This window comes from Aulonocara stuartgranti (assembly GCF_965226115.1).
Source record: "Aulonocara stuartgranti genome assembly, chromosome: 10".
Taxonomy (NCBI): domain Eukaryota; kingdom Metazoa; phylum Chordata; class Actinopteri; order Cichliformes; family Cichlidae; genus Aulonocara; species Aulonocara stuartgranti.
Window position 1 is genome coordinate 11,316,849 of NC_138946.1, and position 22,273 is coordinate 11,339,121.

The 22,273-nt window shown below is 38.4% G+C and overlaps 1 protein-coding gene across 5 annotated transcripts in view; it reads left to right on the top strand.

Moving 5' to 3' along the window:
- Positions 1–22,273, top strand: part of fstl4 (follistatin-like 4) — a 225,842-nt gene that overhangs the window by 138,261 nt on the left and 65,308 nt on the right. For all 5 annotated transcript variants that reach the window (XM_082548886.1, XM_082548885.1, XM_082548887.1 and 2 more), the window contains 2 exons: positions 13,002–13,192; positions 15,734–15,854. In XM_082548886.1, coding sequence (XP_082405012.1) covers positions 13,002–13,192; positions 15,734–15,854 — 312 coding nt within the window. The remainder of the gene's footprint in view (positions 1–13,001; positions 13,193–15,733; positions 15,855–22,273) is intronic.

A 22,273-nucleotide genomic window follows, 5' to 3' on the forward strand; every position in this document is an offset into this window, starting at 1 on the left:
AACTCAATTTCCTAATGTTCCAGTAGGCATGGTTACTAAATTCATAAATACAAGGCATCTTAACAAGCAAAACCTTACCCAAATGATAGGCAGTATGCTCTGTTGCTAAACATTTCCTAGTGTTCAGCTCTTTGTACTGTTTTTGTACAAATGTACAATCCAAACCGTTTCTACTCTTGGTGCTTCAGATTAAAAACTTAAATATACCTACAAGTTCCTCTATTGTAACGGACTTGCAGGTAATCCAATACACTACTCACGTCTTTGTTAGCGATTCTGTTTTTCAATAAAACAAATCAATTTAACAGGATTTGGGAACTTTTGGTTAAATATGACATGCAAGGACTGTCCCACAGTGAGCTGAAAGAACTGAAGGTGACAAACTCTCGACTGTGTATAGTAACACCTCCAAATAGCATATCTGTGAAGTGCAGCATGGCTCAGCAACTTGCAGCCTTTTGTCCCATGATCATCACTTTTATATGTTCAAGTGCATAGTGTGAAGGATGTCATAAGGCCTTGATGCAATCAGATGTAAAACACAATATTTATGAGTATTTTAAGTTCTGAATCAGTCAGATTTGACCCGACAAGACAGGAAGGTTGTTGCCAGTTCTTAATTGTTGCCATTTATTTTGAGTTCTTAAAACATCATCAAACATTAATTTCCAAAAGTGGATATTTTAGGGAGAAAGATGAAATGTGAAATGATGAACATTTTGTTGGTATAAACTATAAATCATGATTTTATTAAATGATTGGACAGGATTGGAGTCAGGATTGGATTCAGGGCAAATATCACACCGAATTGTTTTATTATAGTACTTATTAGTACTATGGCAAGGTAAAGGTATATTTGCTGGGATTAGCCAAAAAAACAAAAGTCTTCTGAAGTTAAAAAAAAAGTGGCTACAGTCTTTTTTTCTGTGACTTTTATTGTGGAAGCCAGTCACTGAAATGCTGAACAATATCTAACCTACAGCATTTGTTTTTCAGTGGAGTATGCAATCAGCTGTGCCCAATGACCCAGCAACGAACTTAAAGACTGAAAAGAGGGGACAAAATATCTTTATGTACCAAATTACTGTATAGTAATTATTGAGAGGAAAATAAATGCCCATGTTATGAACTGATTGCACTGTCTCTCATTAGCTCAGGGGAAAACATACTCATTATAATTGAGGGCTGTCATAAAAGTTGAAATGAGCTCTCCATGTTTGCTTCATTTGATGGTAATGAAAATGCTATAGCTATTGCATGACTGTAGAGGCTCAAATATTGCTAACCAATTCATCTAGCCTCTTGGGAAAACAATGCTTATACAATGACTTTTTATTAAAATTAAAGGCACATATTTCCTTTTTTTGTTCGAAATGTCTAAAGCAATTAATTCAAAATAATAACCTTAAATAGTCCGTATTTTAAACAAAGAGCTAGGTTTAAAAAGAAAAAGTCTGATAAAGTACAACTATACACTGTTTTATAGTTCGTTGTCATGATTGCACTTTTAGCAGCAGTTGATGTCTAGCGCTGAAGCTGCTACGTTTACACGGAAAAAGAAAAGACAGAATCTCCTGTCAAGAGACTCCCACACGAAATACTTCAGCCTTTACCACTGCAGGAAAGTTATGACCTAAAGAGGAAAAAAAGAAGAACGAAAGATGAAGTCTTCTCAAGGCATATACATGCACAGACAGAAATTAGATGAAAGGAAAACTTAGATAAAAGGGATGAACCTTTTTTCTCGTTCACTGAAGCAAAAGAATAAAAGAAGTGTTCTCACTGTACATCCGTGTCTCACTCTTGTTCTTTCCTGTTGTTTTTTAAATGTCAGTATAATCCGGCATTGATCTACACATGCATGTGGAAAATTACTCACACCTGCCAACTACATAGTTGATGAAACTTAGAAGGCACGATACATCCTCATTGCCATTAGACATTTGAAGTCTTTTTTCATACTCAGTGCTACTTCTGAGTGTTGAGTTGGCCTTGAAAGTTGTAAGTTTCCTATAGTTTTATCTGCATGCACCACTCACTTTGCTTTATGTAGTGCGTTTCTTTCTTACCTGCTAACTAAGTATTCTTAACTGTGCAAGAAATGCTTTGCAATCTTTAATTTTAATGACTTGGTAAAGACATCCAGTGATGTTATGGTGCTTGGTAGCATTAATAAAATCAGACCTGCTTGCTTTGTCTGTAAAGATCGAAAAAGACGGCCCAGTGTTATTACTGCCACAAAACTTAGGCCATGTCCACACTAATACGTTTTTGTTTTGTAACTTTGTAATTTTGCGTTATTCGCAGCAACAACTCCACCTCATTGTTAGTCCATCCACTCAGTGCTTTTCCTCAACCTTTCGCCGCGATATTTCAACGAGCCGGAAAGTTAGAAAACAGCTGACAGAAATGAGGCAGGTCAAATCGTCTTGCCTTTCACGCATGCACAGTACTGGATCGTAAGCGTTTTCGGCCGTTTCAATGTGGACGCACAACTCTGTGAAAACGACTGAAAGCGATAGTGTGGACGTGGAGCGTTTTCAGACGAAAACGCAGTTTTCAAATTTGTGTGGACGTAGCCTTAGAGAGCCTTAAGATTAAAAATCAAGATTCTAATCATTAGCATGTATAGAGGACATACACACAGGAACTACTTTCACTTTCTTCTCTACAACTTAAATGTAGTCATAAAACAGTAATGGAGATCTTGAGAACCAAGAGTTTGTTTACTTAGCAGCTTTCAACTTTCTACCTCCCACTTTTTCTTTCATTCAGTCTCGTAAAAACTCTCGCCTCAAGGTCACTGCAGTATTTGGGGAGGGTAATGTTAGTTCAGGGTTGTCTGTTGTCAGTGGGGTTCACTTCGGCCACATATACCCACAGGCAGCCATTTCCTCCGGTCCCCCCCTCATTCAGGCAATTTAAAATCTGTATACTCATGGGATCATCAGGCAGCAGCTTGCAGGCCTCAGCAAGGGCTATGAAAGGGCTTGAGATTACTGTAACTTACACTGCAGGTGTGGGTGATAGAGGAGGATGGATGGTAAAAATGTAATCAACGCCTAAGCTTGTTCCTAGTCGCAGTCTATTAGCATGAGCAAGGGCTTAGTAATTATTTTCGTGGACTAAATCCGCCCCGCTAGGACTGAGGGTGTAAGTGCAACTGTATTTATAGTCTCTTTGTGCCATTGAGGATGTGAATATTCTTTGTGCTGTTGCTGTTCTCTATGTGTTACATGATAATTATGTATAGAAATATTCTTGTCAGATAAGTTATAGGCAGCTTATAGCCAATCTCCAAAGCAGGAAAACATACAGTAAAGTACTTATTGAGCACGCCAACATGTCTAATTGTTACCTGTTATTAATTCTGAAAAGTTACCATTACAAATGCAATTTTGCAAATCCAAAGGTATCCAGCTGCCTCACACCTATCTGAGTGTTTCCGTAGAGAAACCTGTGACTATAATGACTTGTTTTTATTAGTAGATTACAGACTTGCTCATTAAATCTCTTTACTTGTGATCAGATAATTAACACTGCTCTTGATAAATTGTGGTCATCATTATTGACTGGCTTCACCTGTAGTTACTGTATATTGTTAGTAGAGTGCCAAAATAAATCTTCCACTCACTTTGCTGCCTTTTTGCAAAAGAGGCATTTGCATTTTCAACATTGTCCCTGCTTAGTAAATCTGACCCCAAATTGGGTCTAAGTTGATCAGGAAATCACAGTGGAAACTGTGATGACAGTTTTGGTGTTTATCCAACTATTTGCTCAGGTGGCACCTAAAAAACAAAACACATATCGTTACAGCGACATTATCTCACACACACACACACACACACACACACACACACACACACACACACACACACACACACACACACACACACACAAATAATAAAAGGAAAACTGTTAACTGAGTCTGCTTGGGATGGAAAATCATCACTAACGTTGTTGCTTATTCAAATACATCCATGTCAAGCAACTTCCTGCAAGGAGTGACTCATTTAAAAGAAAATGAAATCCTACCACTTGTAGACTATGAAGACACTAAATGATCTCTGAGTTTCCAGTCTTACCCAAGGCACAGAATGGATGAAAGTCATGAAAGAAGAGTCAGAGTTATCATAATAAGAGTTGTTCTATTATTTCACTCATGATGATTCAGCTGTTAGCTCTCTGCTGCTTTAAAACGAACTCTCCCAGCAGCTGCTGCCATTGTGAACAATATGCAGCATTCAGTATGAAGCCTTATGAATTCCAAACTATCTAACAAAACAACCAAAGTCATTAGTAAAGAATTTGTGTATCCACATTAATATTTCCATCGACACAATAACTGAAAAATCATCAAAACCAACAACCTGCATATCTGAATAAAAAAAGCACCTCTATGCACTTCACTTTGTTAATTGACTAATTAGAATTGTCTCACAACCTTGATTTCAGAAAGAAAATAACAATAAAGCCGTACCTGCTGCTGCACTTTAACGGGGACTCAGCGGGCTTTTTCTAAACACTAATTATTAGAATAAAAGCAGCAAGAAAAGCAATAATGAGAACAATTACTTTCCTACGCTTTTACGTGTTTCGCAACAAAAACAAAGCCAACGGGGAGACGGTTGTTGGACCCGTATACTGAACTTTGCATGTGCCTGTTAGTCATACCGTGGTGGAGGGGGCTGGGTGGTGTTTGGTAAGTGATATAGAGCTGGTGTGCATAATGCTGATGTGCAGTTTGAGAAGCCAGTTCCTGATGACAGGCTTGCAGACAGGCAGGCAGGGACTGAATGCTACTGTACTATTTCTCCTTTACCGCTTCGCCAATAACTTTGGTGTTGCAATGGGTTTCTCATTTAGTAGGTGCCAAGCTGCACAGGCTCTGATAAGACTTCCTGAGCACACACTGATCCACTCTGCTAAATGTATGGTGAGGCAAACTGACAGCTTCCCTGTACTCAGGAAATCTAGAAGCATCATTTTAAATCACTGCAAGTTATGTATTAGCTAAGAAATGTAGGAAGGACTTTAAATGTTAAATCATCGCTTTTTACTGATTTGATACTGGATTATTGCTCACGCTGTCAATAACTTCTCAAGAACAGTCCCATATGGGTTATTAATTCTCAAATCAACAAGATCCGTGGTATGTGATTCATGGTGAGCTGTGACAGCCTACAGCTGATGCTATCAGCTCACTCCTCCAGTCCCTAATCGTATTCAAACAGACAGTGAGGTCTTCATAACTTGACAGCTCACACTCTTACTCTGCTGATCATTCATGCTGCTGTGTTGCTATTGACCCAGGTTGCTGCAAATTCCCTGCACCTCCTGTAACTCCTCCTGCTGCTGTGTCTAGATAGATGCAGAGGGAGCTGCTGCCGAATAATTACTGGTGTTGTGCCATGATTTCATACTGAAGGAGTTTTATTTTAAAATGGGATCCATGGGAGGGTTTCAGGGTGACCAAAAAGAACACAAAGGCTTGTCTCAGATTTGCCAAAAAAACATCTTGATGATTCCCAAACTTTTGGGAAAATAATTTGTGGACTAAAGAGATAAACCTTTTTAGAACGTTTGAGTCCCATTGCATCTTGGATGACACTAACAAAGCATTTCATAAAAAGAGCATCATACAAGTTAAATATGGTGTTGGTAGTGATGGCCTGTGTCTGCCATCAGTTCATATCCTGAAGCTCAAGCACCTCTGAATGTGTCAAAAAAATACACATATGAATAAATAATCCAGACATAAATCGAAATGAGATGCTTTGACATGACCTTAAATAGGCTGTTCGTTCTCGAAAACCCTCCAATTTGGCTTAATTAAAACAGTTCTGCAAAAAAGACTGGGCCAAAATTCCTCCACAGTGATGTGAAAGCCAGTTTTCACAAATGCCTGATTGAAATTCTTGCTGCCAAGAGTGTCACAACGAGTTATTAGGTTTTGGAGTACTTTTTTGAATATGGCCAAGTAGGTTTTGTACTTACACAAGTTATCTTCATCTAATATTGAGTTTGTTTTAATGATCTGAATCAGCAGTCCCCAACCCCTGGGTCATGGACTGATACTGGTCCTTGAGCTGTTTGGTACCAGGCTGCAAGAGTTGAGGCTCGAGTGACATTTATGGTTTTCAGGGTTTTTAGCGTTATTTTTTAAATCGTTTTTAGCGTTAACTCTGGTTTTACTGGGTCTTTTTCCGTGTGTTATGAATAAATCTTCTTTTTTGGCACCGGTACTGGTTTTATTTTGGTATATTTATCCACGACACCGTAAAGTCCAGTCCATGAAAATGTTGTCAGACATAAAACAGTCTGTAGGTTGGGGACCACTGATCTGAAGCATCTAAGTATGATAGATATGGAAAAAAAAAACAAAAAAAAAACTAAGAAAGCAAGAAGGAAGAAAATATTTTTTCACAGTATTGGTGACCACAGTGTTGGTCATAAAAAAGAGGAAAAATAGAGTACGTTTAAATTAAAAAATAAATAAATATTAAAAATACTGTTTGATGCTCATTAAAATGGAGAATGTTAAAGGTTTAAGAGTTTAAGTGTAGAACTGCCACAGAAGAAATTCTAGACAGACTACGGAGCTCACACTAAGCCGATTTAAACAGCTGCCAATAGCGATTATGCAATATGAGACTCTCCTATGACTTGTGTCACCCCCTCTGAGATTGGCTCTGCTCTTGTAGACCTTTCTGCCCTCAGGAGCAAAGAGTGTCCATCATACCCGTAATTATCTGGAAGGGAGGTCCATCACTATTGCATATTAGCAGCACACAGACGGCATGGCAGTAAATAATCCCATCATTTCACCCAGAGGAGGTCAGGCAGACATAAATTTAACACAGAGCAGTTTTACATCCTGGAGGGCATTGTAGGGAGGTTTCATCATCAGAAGGATTGATGTCTTGGATTTCCCCTCCCTCCCTCCCGCTGCCTTTCAGCCAAAGCCAAGAACTCATCCAATGAGTACAGGAGTAATTTTTTGGTTTCTTTGATTAATGTACATCTGAATTGCACTCAGTTTTAGGACTGCTTTGGACCATTTTAATTTCTCAACTGGAATTCTACACAAAATGTTTTGTCAAGCAACTCTTGACAGCAGACCAGCAATGACTCAGTTCTTATGCCTGAGATGCTCAGCACTTAAGAATTGTATAAGCTTTCATGGCATTTATGGGCTCAATTTGTATTTCAAGAGTTTTCTTCTTTTTATAAAATGAAGACAGCAAGAAAGCTTGATTCTTCTAATTGTAATTCCTTCAAACGTGATATACTGTTGTATTGTGTTTGTGTAATTACAAGCAAAGTGCTTCTACAAAGCTTTTGAAATACTTAAGTAATTGAAAATTAAGAGAAAAATGCAGAAGACCAACAAATGCAGTTGCAAAATATATAGTGACTTTTCTGAGAAAGTCATTGAGTTTCCTTAGGAAACCTACACAATGAAAAGCATTGTACTGAAACGTTGTACTGAAATGCAGTACTGTACAAAAGTCTTGAAATGAGCCACACCTTATTTCTTTATTTTGCATTTAAGGTGCCAGATTGGGTTTTGTTTGTTTGTTTTAAGTGCTTTTGAGCAATAGTTCTCCAGGCTCTCTCAAGTTTTTCTTTGGACTCTGGCTGCCTTTTCACAAATTTTCAGTCCAGTCCTTGTACATGATCATTTTCAGAACAATGTTTAGTTTATTTTAGTTTCCTTGTTCTTAGCAAAGGACCAGTTTTAAACTGTATCTTTAGTCACTTTGTTACTAGCAGCTTCTCTTAAAAAACTGAACAAAAAAAACCCCAACATTTTTATCCTAATTTCTTTAATTGAATCGATGAAAAATGCCAACGTTTGACAGGGATAAAATAGTTGAAAAACACATTTTTCCACCACTGTCCACAAGGTGTATAGAGTGTCATTTAAAAAATGAGGAAGCTGGAAGTGGGCAACGAAACAGGAAGAGATGCAGCTGGCCATATGACTTGGTCTGTCTGGTGGAACCTCATCAGAAATGGTCTAAGTTGAAGCGTGACAACTGGACCGGAAATCAGTGACAACAAGTTTTATGGAGGGATTAATCCAAATTTGAGGTTTTTTGGTTCAAATATTCAATATGTACGGCAGAGGTCAGAAAAGAGGTACAACAGTATCTACAGTATCATCATATCAGTATCTACTGTAAAACACAGTGGAGGCCATGTCATGGATTGGTGCTGAATTTCAGCCTTTGGCGTTGGGATCTTGTCAAAACTAATGGAAATATAAATCCTGAAAACTATTCAGATTTTGATCCATCTACAACACTGGAAAATATATGATTGGGAACAGCTTCATATTTCACTATGTCGAGGATTTCAAACACACTGCCAGAGCAGTAATAGCATGCTTGGATAGAAAGAGACACTGTGGGACACTGTCATTCATGGATTGGCCTCCCCAGAGCCCAGACCTGAACGTTCATCTTACGAATCATCTTAAGAGAGCAGAACTAAAGGCAGCTAACATCCAACAAGGAGCTCTGAATGTCCTTCATGAAGTCTGAAGAACTATTCCTGAAGACTATTTAATGAAACTAAAGGACAGCTTGCCTATGAGAATTTAGGCTGTGTTAAAGAATAAAGGTGATGATGGCTGTGGTCATATTGACGTTCCAGTTTCTTCTTACTGTATTTCCATGTTTCCATATTTCAGTAAATCATTGAACCTATTTCCAATTTTCCTTACAAAAGGAAATAAGTGGTGACTCAAGATTTCTTTTAACAATACTGTATTTTGTTACACTCTCTTGCTGCCCCCTTTCATCACATTTTTTTTGTGCCTTTTAGAGTTATCACATCTTTAAATATCCATGACATTTTGTCCTCTAATGCAGCGCTTTCAAATTCCCTTTTGAAAGAGAATTTCTTCCTTGGCTCTTTGTCTCTCTGTTTGTTTTCCCCTGCTTGACATTTATAAAGTAAGCGCTTGGAGGATGCTGTGAACAGTAGAGAGTAGCTCCGTCTCCGGGACATTGAGCGTCCATGGTGCGAGCAGCTTCGGATCACTCACTTAAGCAGCTAACATTTCAAATGGACAATAAAGAGAGTCCTGGTCCCTCTAGAACAATAAAACAGTGTTAGAGTCAGGGGTGGATGCACTGTAATACAGACAGATATTTCTCTGCCACAGCTGCAGCTGCTGTGCTCAGCAGAAGGGGAAAGGCTGAATCAAAGGACGCTCACTACACCAAAGAAAGGGAGCACGATTCACTCCAGCATTCAAGTTTACTTCAGGTGTAACATTAATTTTCTCTCCATGTATCAAAGGTGTATTTATACAGGGAGTGCAGAATTATTAGGCAAATGAGTATTTTGTCCACATCCTCCTCTTCATGCATGTTGTCTTACTCCAAGCTGTATAGGCTCGAAAGCCTACTACCAATTAAGCATATTAGGTGATGTGCATCTCTGTAATGAGAAGGGGTGTGGTCTAATGACATCAACACCCTATATCAGGTGTGCAGAATTATTAGGCAACGTCCTTTCCTTTGGCAAAATGGGTCAAAAGAAGGACTTGACAGGCTCAGAAAAGTCAAAAATAGTGAGATATCTTGCAGAGGGATGCAGCAGTCTCAAAATTGCAAAGCTTCTGAAGCTTGATCATTGAACAATCAAGCGTTTCATTCAAAATAGTCAACAGGGTCGCAAGAAGCGTGTGGAAAAACCAAGGCGCAAAATAACTGCCCATGAACTGAGAAAAGTCAAGCGTGCAGCTGCCAAGATGCCACTTGCCACCAGTTTGGCCATATTTCAGAGCTGCAACATCACTGGAGTGCCCAAGAGCACAAGGTGTGCAATACTCAGAGACATAGCCAAGGTAAGAAAGGCTGAAAGACGACCACCACTGAACAAGACACACAAGCTGAAACGTCAAGACTGGGCCAAGAAATATCTCAAGACTGGTTTTTCTAAGGTTTTATGGACTGATGAAATGAGAGTGAGTCTTGATGGGCCAGATGGATGGGCCCGTGGCTGGATTGGTAAAGGGCAGAGAGCTCCAGTCCGACTCAGACGCCAGCAAGGTGGAGGTGGAGTACTGGTTTGGGCTGGTATCATCAAAGATGAGCTTGTGGGGCCTTTTCGGGTTGAGGATGGAGTCAAGCTCAACTCCCAGTCCTACTGCCAGTTTCTGGAAGACACCTTCTTCAAGCAGTGGTACAGGAAGAGGTCTGCATCCTTCAAGAAAAACATGATTTTCATGCAGGACAATGCTCCATCACACGCGTCCAAGTACTCCACAGCGTGGCTGGCAAGAAAGGGTATAAAAGAAGAAAAACTAATGACATGGCCACCTTGTTCACCTGATCTGAACCCCATTGAGAACCTGTGGTCCATCATCAAATGTGAGATTTACAAGGAGGGAAAACAGTACACCTCTCTGAACAGTGTCTGGGAGGCTGTGGTTGCTGCTGCACGCAATGTTGATGGTGAACAGATCAAAACACTGACAGAATCCATGGATGGCAGGCTTTTGAGTGTCCTTGCAAAGAAAGGTGGCTATATTGGTCGCTGATTTGTTTTTGTTTTGTTTTTGAATGTCAGAAATGTATATTTGTGAATGTGGAGATGTTATATTGGTTTCACTGGTAAAAATAAATCATTGAAATGGGTATATATTTGTTTTTTGTTAAGTTGCCTAATAATTGTGCACAGTAATAGTCACCTGCACACACAGATATCCCCCTAAAATAGCTAAAACTAAAAACAAACAAAAAACTACTTCCAAAAACATTCAGCTTTGATATTAATGAGTTTTTTGAGTTCATTGAGAACATGGTTGTTGTTCAATAATAAAATTATTCCTCAAAAATACAACTTGCCTAATAATTCTGCACTCCCTGTAGTGGGAAAGAGCTCATTAGTTCTTTAAAATAATCAGAATTTAATTATCATCTTTCAGTTAAGAAGCACTGGCACAAAATCTAATATAACACTCAATCTTTTTAACATGTGCAGCAGCAGAAATAACATTGTTTAATACTTTTGTTTCTCCCTGTATATGTACTCAGGGGACCACAGTAAGTCTGAGCAAAGATAGGATTGTTCTTACTGTATATGACAAGATGTAAATCAGCTTGGTGGGGGATGTGTGTGTTAATTTATTTCTGTCCTTCCAGCACAGGGATAAGAATGACAGTTAGGTGATGATCCCTCATGTCTGAGCCATCTCACGCCTCATTCCCCTTGAAGGAATAACATTGAACAGGGATTTACCCAAGACCTTGACTTGACTGCCTGCATGCAGAGAAGAGTGTGCATTGTCTTTCTTTTTTTGTACAGCTGTGCGAGTCTTTGGTTTGTAATAAGTAGGAGGGTCACCAGCCTTAAGGGTGTGCGTGTGTTTCTCTGGCTTCATCTTTGCCAGTTTTATGTGCGACGCATGACGCGGTCCTTCCAGAAATAAACAGGAGATAACTGAGATTTATTGGTTTGATTATTTTCTATAACTTACTGTTTTTCAAACTGACCTCTTCCACCAAGCGTGACTGCTTGATAGATGTGCTTGATTAACAGAATTGAGTACTACAAATTAGAGGCCACAGTAACCTCAAGTTCCAGTTTCATAACTTCATATGTTATCACTAGCTCCGGTACGCAATTCATCAAAGCAGGAATGACCCCCAAACTGTTGTTCCAACAAGCTCCAAATTATCTTTTAAATTTTTTTTTTATGATGCACTGGACATCAAGAGCCACAAGAGCAAACATTCCCAAATGTATACTCAAGCTTGACTGAGGTTTATTTACTACCATGTTTAGTCATGTGTTGCGGTCATTCATCCTTAATCAGTTTTCAGGTTCAGGTATTATATTATGTTATGTTAAGCTTTTTTCTGTTTTTCTTCACTAAACAAAAAAGAAAGCCTTTCTCTTTCTCTTGCGGAAGAGACTTCATTGACAACAGAAACCTTCATTTTGTATTCATACAAATAGAAATATGCTCTTCTTTAATATGCACCTTAACACTGCAGAACACTGTGCTTTTCCTGCAGCCCAGTCGAACCTGTGTTAACTTTGCTGCAGTGACTGCTGGGCTAACAAATGTAGACATGCTTTGGCAGTGCTATGCCCTGCTGTGGGTTTGACATCAAAAGGAGACGCTGGGAATAAACTTCTGAGTCTATTAAGCCCATCATGTCCCTTAATTTTGCATTTGTTAGCATTCGTGGCTGTTGAGTTGTCGGAGGACATTAGGCGGTGAGATCCATCTCTATATACTCTCAGAGGGGGATCTCCTGCTCTGCAATAACTGGGGATGGATGTCATATTCAGATTTAGTTATATAAAAATTTTAAAACATTTTTTACTGTGCTTCTGACTTGCAAGTAGCCCTTACTTGACCTTACCTTCTCATAGCATACTGCCAACAGATAAAGTCACGTGATACACAACCAAAGGAGGGTCACAAAAATAGCAAAATAACAACATGATCTTATTTTTTGTCTGTTCTTTACTCCAAACGTTTCTCACAGCAGACGAATAAACACAGGTTGCATGATTTCTTTGTGGTTTCTAAGTTTTTGTTGCACATCATCATTAAACAGAACCTTGCTGAGAATTAAAAAAGGCCTGGTTTAAAGCATGAGCTTTAATCCCTTAGAAAAGCAGTACAAGAAGCTTGAGAGGGTCTAAATGGGAATGTGTACCTATTGTTTTCACTTGGATTCAAGGATTACTTGTAATTAGTTGGACCCCTGCACAGAAAAGCTGTCAGACAAATTATGCAAACAAAAAACGAATATTTTTTTAAATGAATGAACACTCAAGGACACATGTACGGATGTACGAACAGACACATTATCTGTCCCATTTGCCTTCCTTTCCTCTCCTCCCACTCGGAAACACGCAAACACATTAAATCCAATTTGAAGCTACAATCCAAAGGCTTCGGCTTGTGCAATTGAGGTTAATCAAATGTCTTTTTTTCCCCCCCATATTTGTGTTCGTTCTTCTAGGCAATGCATGCACCATGTCAGAGTACAACAAGCTGAAGAGCATGCTGCTGGATATGCAACCAAAAGCGCTTAAGGCTGGGGAGCAAAATCAGAAGAGAGACATGGAGGAGAAGAGAGCGCTGGTGGACACCATGTTTAAATACCTGGATGCGAACCAGGATGGCCGACTGATCAGTGATGAACTGGAAAAGGTGAGTGTCAAATGAATCAACACAGCTGTGTGAAAGAAGAGATAAATGGCTGGGAGTGTTTTGTTTGCCATAAGTGTTTGTAACAGTTTTTGTTTGTGGACTTGTCTCCAACAAGTATTTCCAGTTTAAATGTATCACTGTGCAAATTTACAAAAAAAAAAAGAAAATGCTGGCAGATTTTTTTAAATAACGTTTTTTTTTTTTTTTTTAAATTCTATTAAATTATATATAATGTGATCCTTTAAATAGAAGCCTGTATTGCTTACAGTGGGTAATTAGTCAACCACATTTTTATCTTCATCTACACCAATGATCAAGACAGTGTGATCAAGTTATAAGTGAGAGTGGCTGGAACATTTAGTCATCTTGCTTAACAATAAGAAAAGCTGTCTTCCCACCCGGGGCTGATGGGAAAAATTTGGCATTGATATTTGACTCAATTAAATTACCGTGAGTGTCATCTGGTATCTTGAATTGGGCATCAGAGATGTGTGTTAATTAGACTCCACCTAGCCAGTTCTATGATATCAGTGACTGCCATTGTGCCAATATGCAGTAAACCATGTTAGCCATAGTTGACATCAGACTGGAGCAGGAACAGATGTTTATATGTGCATTTTAAATTTGCTGTTGCTCTTTATTATTATGTGGGCATCCAAAGACAAAGGTTGCATGATGCCAAAGGAATATAAACTCAGTACGGGTTAAAATGAATTCTCAAAAGTGCTTCAGCTCTTTCCAAGCTCTTTAGACTTCAGTAATTATTCTCATGTTATCTCACTGTGGCTTTATATTGCAACCAGAGTGTTGTCCAAGTTTAGAATTTCAGTGACTTCTGCCTTTTGTGACAGATCTGTATTGAGGGAATTATTAATGCTGATATATGTCCACATGAAATCTTTAGATTGGACACTCACATCCTGAGGAATTCATAAATTCAGTTTCGCAGAGATAATGCTTTTAAGAATCAAAGATGAATCCCAGTCATCCCTCCAGACTGTCTCCAGTTTTGGATCTGTCTATTGTCACAGATGGTCTTGGAGGGTAAAATCCTGTCCTTAGGTTTGAAATATTTAATTCAAATGCCTAAGGACAGAGTTATCTGTGACAGGAAAAACATGGCTGCAGTCAGCTGCAGGCTGGCTCATGAAAAAAAAAAAGTTTGGTATATCCATTATTATGCCATGTGACATGTCCAGAACCATATAAAATCAGCTGGAGATAAATGCTAAGCTGGAATAGCTTGGAATGGCAGTTTACTTTTTTCCATTAGATCTTGACCTAAAAACATATTTTACAGGAAATTTATTATTATTATTATTATTATTATTATTATTATTATTATTATTATTATTATTATTATTATTATTGTATCGAACTGTACCTTGATATATTAAAGCAAATATTGACTTGCTCTTCTCTTACAAGGGTCTCAGCTCACAGATTTTAGAAAAATAAAGCCAAAATAACTAAATAAATAAATAGAATAACCACATAAGGATTCAATTTCCAGAATTTACTGTCCAGGCGTTTTTGTTGTTGCTGTTATAATAAATTCTAAGCACATAAATATTGGCACTAAATAAAAAGATTAGGTGAGGTGTCCTACATAAATGCTACATAAGCAGTCTAGCTTTCTAGCATGGGCCAGCATCTGATAAATATAGAGTTACACTGAGAAGCATTTTTATTCTCTTATTTCTAGAGAAGAAACAACTTTTACAGAATAAGCGAGGCTGAGTTTTTTGTTTAACTTCCTAAAAACTGCTAAACATCACCCACTCAAAGATGGTTCCCCTGAGAGTGAAGTACTGCTACTACTGCAAAAGAGGACTCATAAATGACAGCGAATGGATGTGAGAGTGGTGAGTCTTCCCAGGGGAACATCTTTGAATTAACTCAGGTGCAGCATGCAAGAGTAGCAGGACCAGATACTCTTAAAAAGGAAAGACAATCAGTATAGCACTAACATGACGGATTACATATTTAATCCACTACCTTTAATGAGAATGGAAGTACACTCAGGAGTTGTGAGTCTGATTCTCTTGTATATAGTACATTTGGTATTTAATTATGATGAGAGACAGCTGAACAGTGCTGTTTTGTTTTGTTTTAAATATGGAAAAAGTGGCAATTTCTCTCCTCATAGCACAGCAAAGTCAAAATAAAATCTTCATTAAAAAAGGCTCTATTAGAGGTTTAATCACTAATATATCACTTTTATAAAAGTAATAACCAGTGAATGTAAAAAGTATTGTTTTAATTAAATAGAGGATTCTGTGATTTTCCCCTTCAGTATTTGAAACTAGGCTATTAAAGTGATACAGAAAAGTTCAATTTGTACAGTATCTTTCCTTCTGAGTATGAATAATGTGGTTCTTTCTTACTACACATAGCTTAGGATCATAAAAAGATGGAGGCAAGAGAGAAACAATAAATAAAGCCTATAATAAGATATAGGACTATGGCACCTGTGTATAGATGTTTCCTTTTGATGACTGAATGGATGTATTCTGTGTTGTGTGTGTGTATATGTGTTAGATCTCCATGAAAGAGCACCTGGAGGACAGCCTGCTGGAGTGCACCATGCAAGACCTGCTACGCTATGACGACTACAACAACGATGGCCATCTCAGCCTCCACGAGTTCTACACAGCTTTCCGTAAATATTTTTCTATCCTTTTTTTTCCCCTTACAAAAAATGCACAGTTAATCTGTTAAAATATGTACGTATAATACTAACATATAGCGACATAAGCCATTTATTTGTTAAAAAAGATGGCACAAAAAAATATGTGTAAGGTACGGGTGACGTACTTACTGTTGGTACATTTTAGAATTTCACAACATCACAATTCAATCAGCCTCTCCACAGCAGTTCTGAGGATAAAAGATTTCCTGGAACAGATAAATTGATAATTGCATCTGGAATCATCTGGAAGAGCTATAATAGCCTTTGGGGTTTAGGCTGAGTGGCAGCTGAGAGCATGCAGGTTCCACTTTATTAGGACCAAAAATCACAACTCCGTCACTAATGTTGCTATAGGACCGGCATGAAAATTGCTAGACACAGAGGCAACCTGCTGCAAATCTTGTTCTCAAACTCGCTATCTAATTTGATCATTGTCTTATCTTGCGTGTAAGTTCAAACTGTATTGAACTATGCTGCAAAATGGTAATAAAGTTGATGAATCCAGCAGCTAGTTATGGCAGGTGGCCATTTCCAAAGCTTTACCTTTGGCTTGTGCGGGTCCATTAAGCTCCACCATTAATTTAGCCCCTTAATGACTGGTTTAAGTGGAAGTCATCCTGCTATTATTTGGTTACAGTCCTTTCACCTTCCAGGTGGGCAGTGAAAAGCCATTGCATGGTATTTATCTACCTACAGGTTTGCCTGCAGCATTTTAGGCCAGGTTAGTCAATGCATTTTATGTTTGACAAGCGGCTGAAGAAGTGGGCAGGGACCAATAACACAAGCTATTGATCAGATGACACTCAAGGTTAAGTGTTGGGCTGCAGAAAGGCAACACCGAGGGGGAGCAATTATGTTTGAGTGGCACATCTGGTGTTCTGGATAATGTTGATGGTGTTAAATTGTGTGTGTTTGCATGTTTGTGTATGCGTGTGTTTCTGCGATGCAGTCCGAGGTCTCATTAGTGTGGGTAGTGTGGGAAACCAAAAAGCCAGGAATCACAGGTGTGTTTAACAGGGTGGGCATTTACAATATGGACGCAAGTTTGGAAAAATGAAAAATTAACCTAAATGATGTGAGAAGGATTTTTTTCCCCGCATTGATTTTCATCCATGCAGCCAAATGCTTGATCTCAGGGCGAACATTTTAAATACAAGCCTTAGTCATGTTTTGGGGATCATATACCTCAAAGCACTAGGTTAGAAGGCATATTCAGGAGTCTTTCTTTGGTTTTCATGGTTCTCTCTGTTGGTGCTTTTCTTCTATTCTGTAGCTTTGATGTAAAAATCACAACCCTTTGGCCATTTTCCAAGAAGCCAACTCGAGCTTCACTATTATTCCCACAGTCTCTGAACTTGTTCTGTTATGAAACACAGTGTGTTTTTCTATTATTTTTATTATTTTGCCCCTCCATGTTGCCTTTGCCTTATTTAATGTATAAACCAAGCAAGTAAACCACCATTCAAAGCTCTGTCCTGCTGTCAGATATTTTTTTTTTCCACCACAAATTGAATAGAGGGCAATATGTGCTTTGCTAATACTCCTTAGATGATTACATTCTTATTGATTTTACCCTTGTACTCGACCTTTTTACAATCCCAGCAAGGTTCTTTGTGACCTATTTTTTACTTTTCTTAACTGTCATTGCGTCCTGTGTTAAGTGGATCCCACTTAAACACCTATTTTTGTCTCCAAGGGCATAGATTTAGAATTAAAATCAAAGAATAACACTGATTAGATTTACTGATGCGTTGTCAGAAATGAGAAGCAGCAATCACATCTATATTTGTATCATAGATAGTGCTCTTATCCAAACAGCACAAACATGGTGCAAAACCTACTGAGGTGCATCATATGAAAAGGCAGCAAAAGATACAAACCAAGAACTCAGGTAGGCAGAAAATGCAATTAGGGACAACCGCACTTTCCAGTATTTCCAGTATTTCCAGTGGTTGTCACCTGCACAGATTTAACATAGGTCATTTAACAGTTTTGAATACAAAAATGATGAATAGCTTATATTTTGCCCCAAATAAGCAGTCAGCCTGCGACATTTGTGGATTTTTGGTCTTTGGTCTGTTGAGATAGACACTGCGACTGATCAGCAGTTTCTTGTAAACCAGGTGTTTAATCATTCACGAACATACTACAGTTGACTATTTATTAATTTTACATTAATGCTGAACCACAATAACTCAGTTTGATTCGTAAAGTTAACAAAGATAGATAAACGAAAAATGTTTTTTGTATCTGCAAGTTGTGAAATTTTAAGAGCAAGCAGTGAAATCCAAAACTAGATATATATTAAAACATACCGAAGTGAAAGTGGTCTGTCTCATAAGCACTTCATCTTTGAATCTATCCTGTAATTTACTGCATTGTGTGGAAGCTAGCTTTACTCTGTGTCACTAGAATCTGCAGTTTTTGTCTTCTTGATTATTGTGTCCATGTCCCGTTAATTTCAGTTGCCTGTGCATGGACATTTGACAGAACAATGACCAGCGCTGGTCAAGATACCCATTGCTTTTCTCTGAAATCACTTACAATTTGCATATTATTACTCATGGTACCTTCAAACACATTTTGAAGGTACCAAAAAAAAAAAGTTAAGTAACCAAATAGCTAGAGGTATATCGTTATAGAAGGAACCTCTAATGTGTTTAATAAAAAGAAATGCTTTAAAAAATATAAGATTGATGTTTTTGCCATTTTATGGTAAAAAGCTACTCAAGTTGGTATTTCAGTGCAAAGTTGTTGTTGTTTTTTTCTCTTTTCTTGCTTATTTTGCAGTTCACACCATTAATTCAGAGGTTTTGCTCAGAAGAGCCAGAAAAAGAATGACCTCTTGTTCTGCTTTACTGAATAATCAACATTCTCTTTCCCATAGAGCATATTGCGGGACAGAGATAACAGCATAATGGCTTTAAATTAGCTCTGTAGCCTCCTAATGGTTTAGGGTTTCAACAGGGTTCTGTTTCCCAACATTTATTACAGTGTCAACATTCTGTAGGAGTCGGTTGCTTGTACACGTGACCTTTGTGTCCAAATTAAAACCACTGTAATTACACAATAATAAATGTGCAGGAACGTGCCTCGTGGACTGTGTCAGTGATGCGCGTGCCAAGGTGATTCACATTACCTAAATGTTCGGTAAAAGACAACACAGTGCATTAGAATTGAAACTGCTAAGTGAGCAGGCTTATTGAGAGATATCTGTAGCCTGCAGATGTAATATATGTGGACGCACAAGGTCAGAGCTCCTGTGAGGATACATGTGTAGTATATAGAGCTGCCCTGGGGTGAGACGTGGACTGCATGCGCATTATGGCGAGTAACCTTTTGCAAATGTGGAGACTGGGATATCTATGCTGCAATTTTAATTGTGCCATTTCAAGCTATTGTGGTTTTCAGTATAGGTTATGTCGTACATGGAGTCAGTAAACTGCATGCTTTTTAACTGAAAGGTAGAACACACTAGTGTGATATGATAACGTGTGGATTCTCTACGTTCCTATTCATTTTAGAAATTTACAATATAGTGCAACCTTTGTGAATTGCGTAATAATAATTATTAATAATAAATATATCTAGTATTTTTTCATCAAAGGCTGTGTTATTTAAAGCTGAAACTCTCAGAATATCATGACAATCCTCCAATTTGAATTTGCGTTAATAGATGAAAACTTAAAAAGCAGGAATTTTGGAGGTCCTTCAGTCTGTGCACAGAAGAGCATTCAAACAGCAGAGAAAGATAAACAGTAATGGACAGGAACATGCCTCTGCTCCTTTTTCAGCTGTTTGTTTATTTTAAGTCTTCATGACTGACTCTCAGTCATCAAAACAACAGGAGTGGACCAGAGGACTGATAGGAAAGTGATGCAATGTGTGAAGGAAACAGCAATGCAGCAGCTGAAAGACAGCAAGATGTTTTAAAAGAAAAGATGAGAAGTGCTGACACTGATATCTCAGAGGTTTGTGACTATATTGTACCTGATCAGAGGAGTAGCCTAAACTTCATCTTGCTTTTTCTGTTTGTTTGGTTGGGGTTTTTTTTTTTTGGTTTTCTTTACAATAGAAAATGCTGGAGGCATGTTGGTATGTAGTGCATGCCAAGGTTGCCGAAGCTGAAGGTCATGTAACTGTATATTTACAGAGCCATTAGTCATTGAGGGACAGTGCAACGAACCACTGGTTCCTTTTTTTTTTTTTTTTTTTTTTGTGAAAGTACACAGCTGGAAAGCTTCTAATTAGGTCCAGGTTGGTTTTCTGTGGTTCATATTGCTTCTCCATGTTTCTCCCACATGCAGTTCTTTCCCTTTAAGCATTTACTCAACTGTGAGTATTTGTTTTCCGTGACGCCAACTAAGAGTGGAATTATGCTGTGATGCTGGGCTGCACTGGCAGGGCCACTCAGCGGCTCTGACTAATTAATCAAAGGAGAGAAGTTGAGACAGAGAGGTAAAAAGAGAGTGAGAAAGAGGAGGATGGCATAAAAAAGAAGGGAGGGGAGAGAGCATCATATGGGGAATTGGCTATTCTGAGAAGGCTAGTGGAGGAACGATAGTGGAAAGTGGTACTGGTGAAAAAAGAGAGACAAAGGGGGAGAAAGCTCCTCTTTGTCGCCGCTGGGACAAATAAGAGAAAGTGAAAACAGAGGTAAGAAAATGATTTGGTTGCAATTGAATATGTAAGAGACTTAGAACAGCCTTGCTAAATAAATGCAGGTTAATAGGTTGAAGAAGGAACTTTGTACAACCTTAGCAGGTGTATTTTGGTGAATTGCACATGTGAAATATGTGTGACCCCATTAAGGGTGATGTATGAATTTATCTGTATTCATTTATAAAATGGCAAAGCCCTGAAAAATGACCCATGGAATTGTGTTTGTATCCCACTTTGTGTGAAGCTTGCATTAGATAGATAGATAACGAAAAAAAATGATTTAATGTTAGCGCAGCAAATGTGAAAGGGAGGTTAACCCCAAGAGTTTAATTAAACCTAACACATCTCAACGCGGCTGAATAAGAACAGAGTTTCATGTATCTCAAGGTTATCAGATTCTTTATTTAATCTGTTCATTTTCAGCTGAATCAATACATTTTGCAGTCAGTAAAATGTTATAATAATGACATATGATAATTATCAAGGAGCAAAGGTGGTCATCGAGACAGTGGCCAAAGCACCAAGGAAAACCAGACTGTAAACACATGATTTTCATTCACACATATGTAGGTATTCAAAGACCAAAATTAACATAGACTATAATTTGCATTTCATCATCCCTGAGTAGGGAGTTTGTTTCTATATCATGTGTATTATCCACGCCTCTGGGTAGATGCTTTCAAATGTTTCCTGCTGAGCTTGGGTTCCATGCTATCACGCTTACAGATTACATGGACAAAAAAGCTTTAAGGGATGTCCGTGTTGCAAGATAAAATCTTTGTGTAGCTCCTGTCAAGGTTTGATCTTTTGTGCTACTCGAGTTTGCTCTTAATCTGCACAAATGATCTCGCTGAGATCGGATGTCAGTTTTACACGTTGAGCCTGTTGTTCTCTGACAGCCGTGTGAGTGAGCGACCTCCAGCTAAGCTGTCAACAGCAAAGTGACTTTGAAGTGAAGGTCTTGGAATAGTCTTCAGCACCCACACACTCAAAATTACATCAGTCTTTCCTCTGCTTTTTATTGTGTTTTTGGCCATTTTGTTTGCACCATGTCCTTCTCCACTTCAGTTCTACTTACAAATTCCTCTTACCTAGTTCACATTGCAGCCTTGTAGCAGTTAGTGAAATAATCGTGAAATGTAATCTATTGATTCGTGTTCCTGGACATGATTTTCCCCTTTTTTGTGCACAACATCTGTCATGGAGTCTGAGGGAAGTTCGATTCGTGTCCATGGACACAAGGTTAAGTGTTTCCAATTTTAAAAAGCTAAAACATTCACATTAGGACTTTAGGGGCCTGGTGGAGGCGTAAGTCAGTCACCACTTGCACAAGAGACTGCAGATCAAATCCCACACAGGATTTTTTTTTTACACTTTCTTTTGGTGCATTTACACTTTAACTGCATTTTCCATCCCCGTTTTCTGTTCACTTATTTTTTGGATAGATTTTGGCAACAGACGTGTGCAGTTAGGTTTAGTGAAAGATCAAGGTTCAAATGCAATGTTAAGTTTTACTTTTTTACTTGCCTGGGTTACACATTCTCTCAAAGGGGTCTTAAAGGATACCTACACTTTTGTTATTTCCTTTCCTTTCATTTCCTTTCATTTCTCCTGGCCAGTGTCTGATACCTCGTTACTGCTCAGTGAACCTTTAAAGCTAATTGCCAGTGTGTATAAGGGCCTTTTTGGTGACTTCCAAGTGCCGTTTCTATTTCTGGGTAATTACC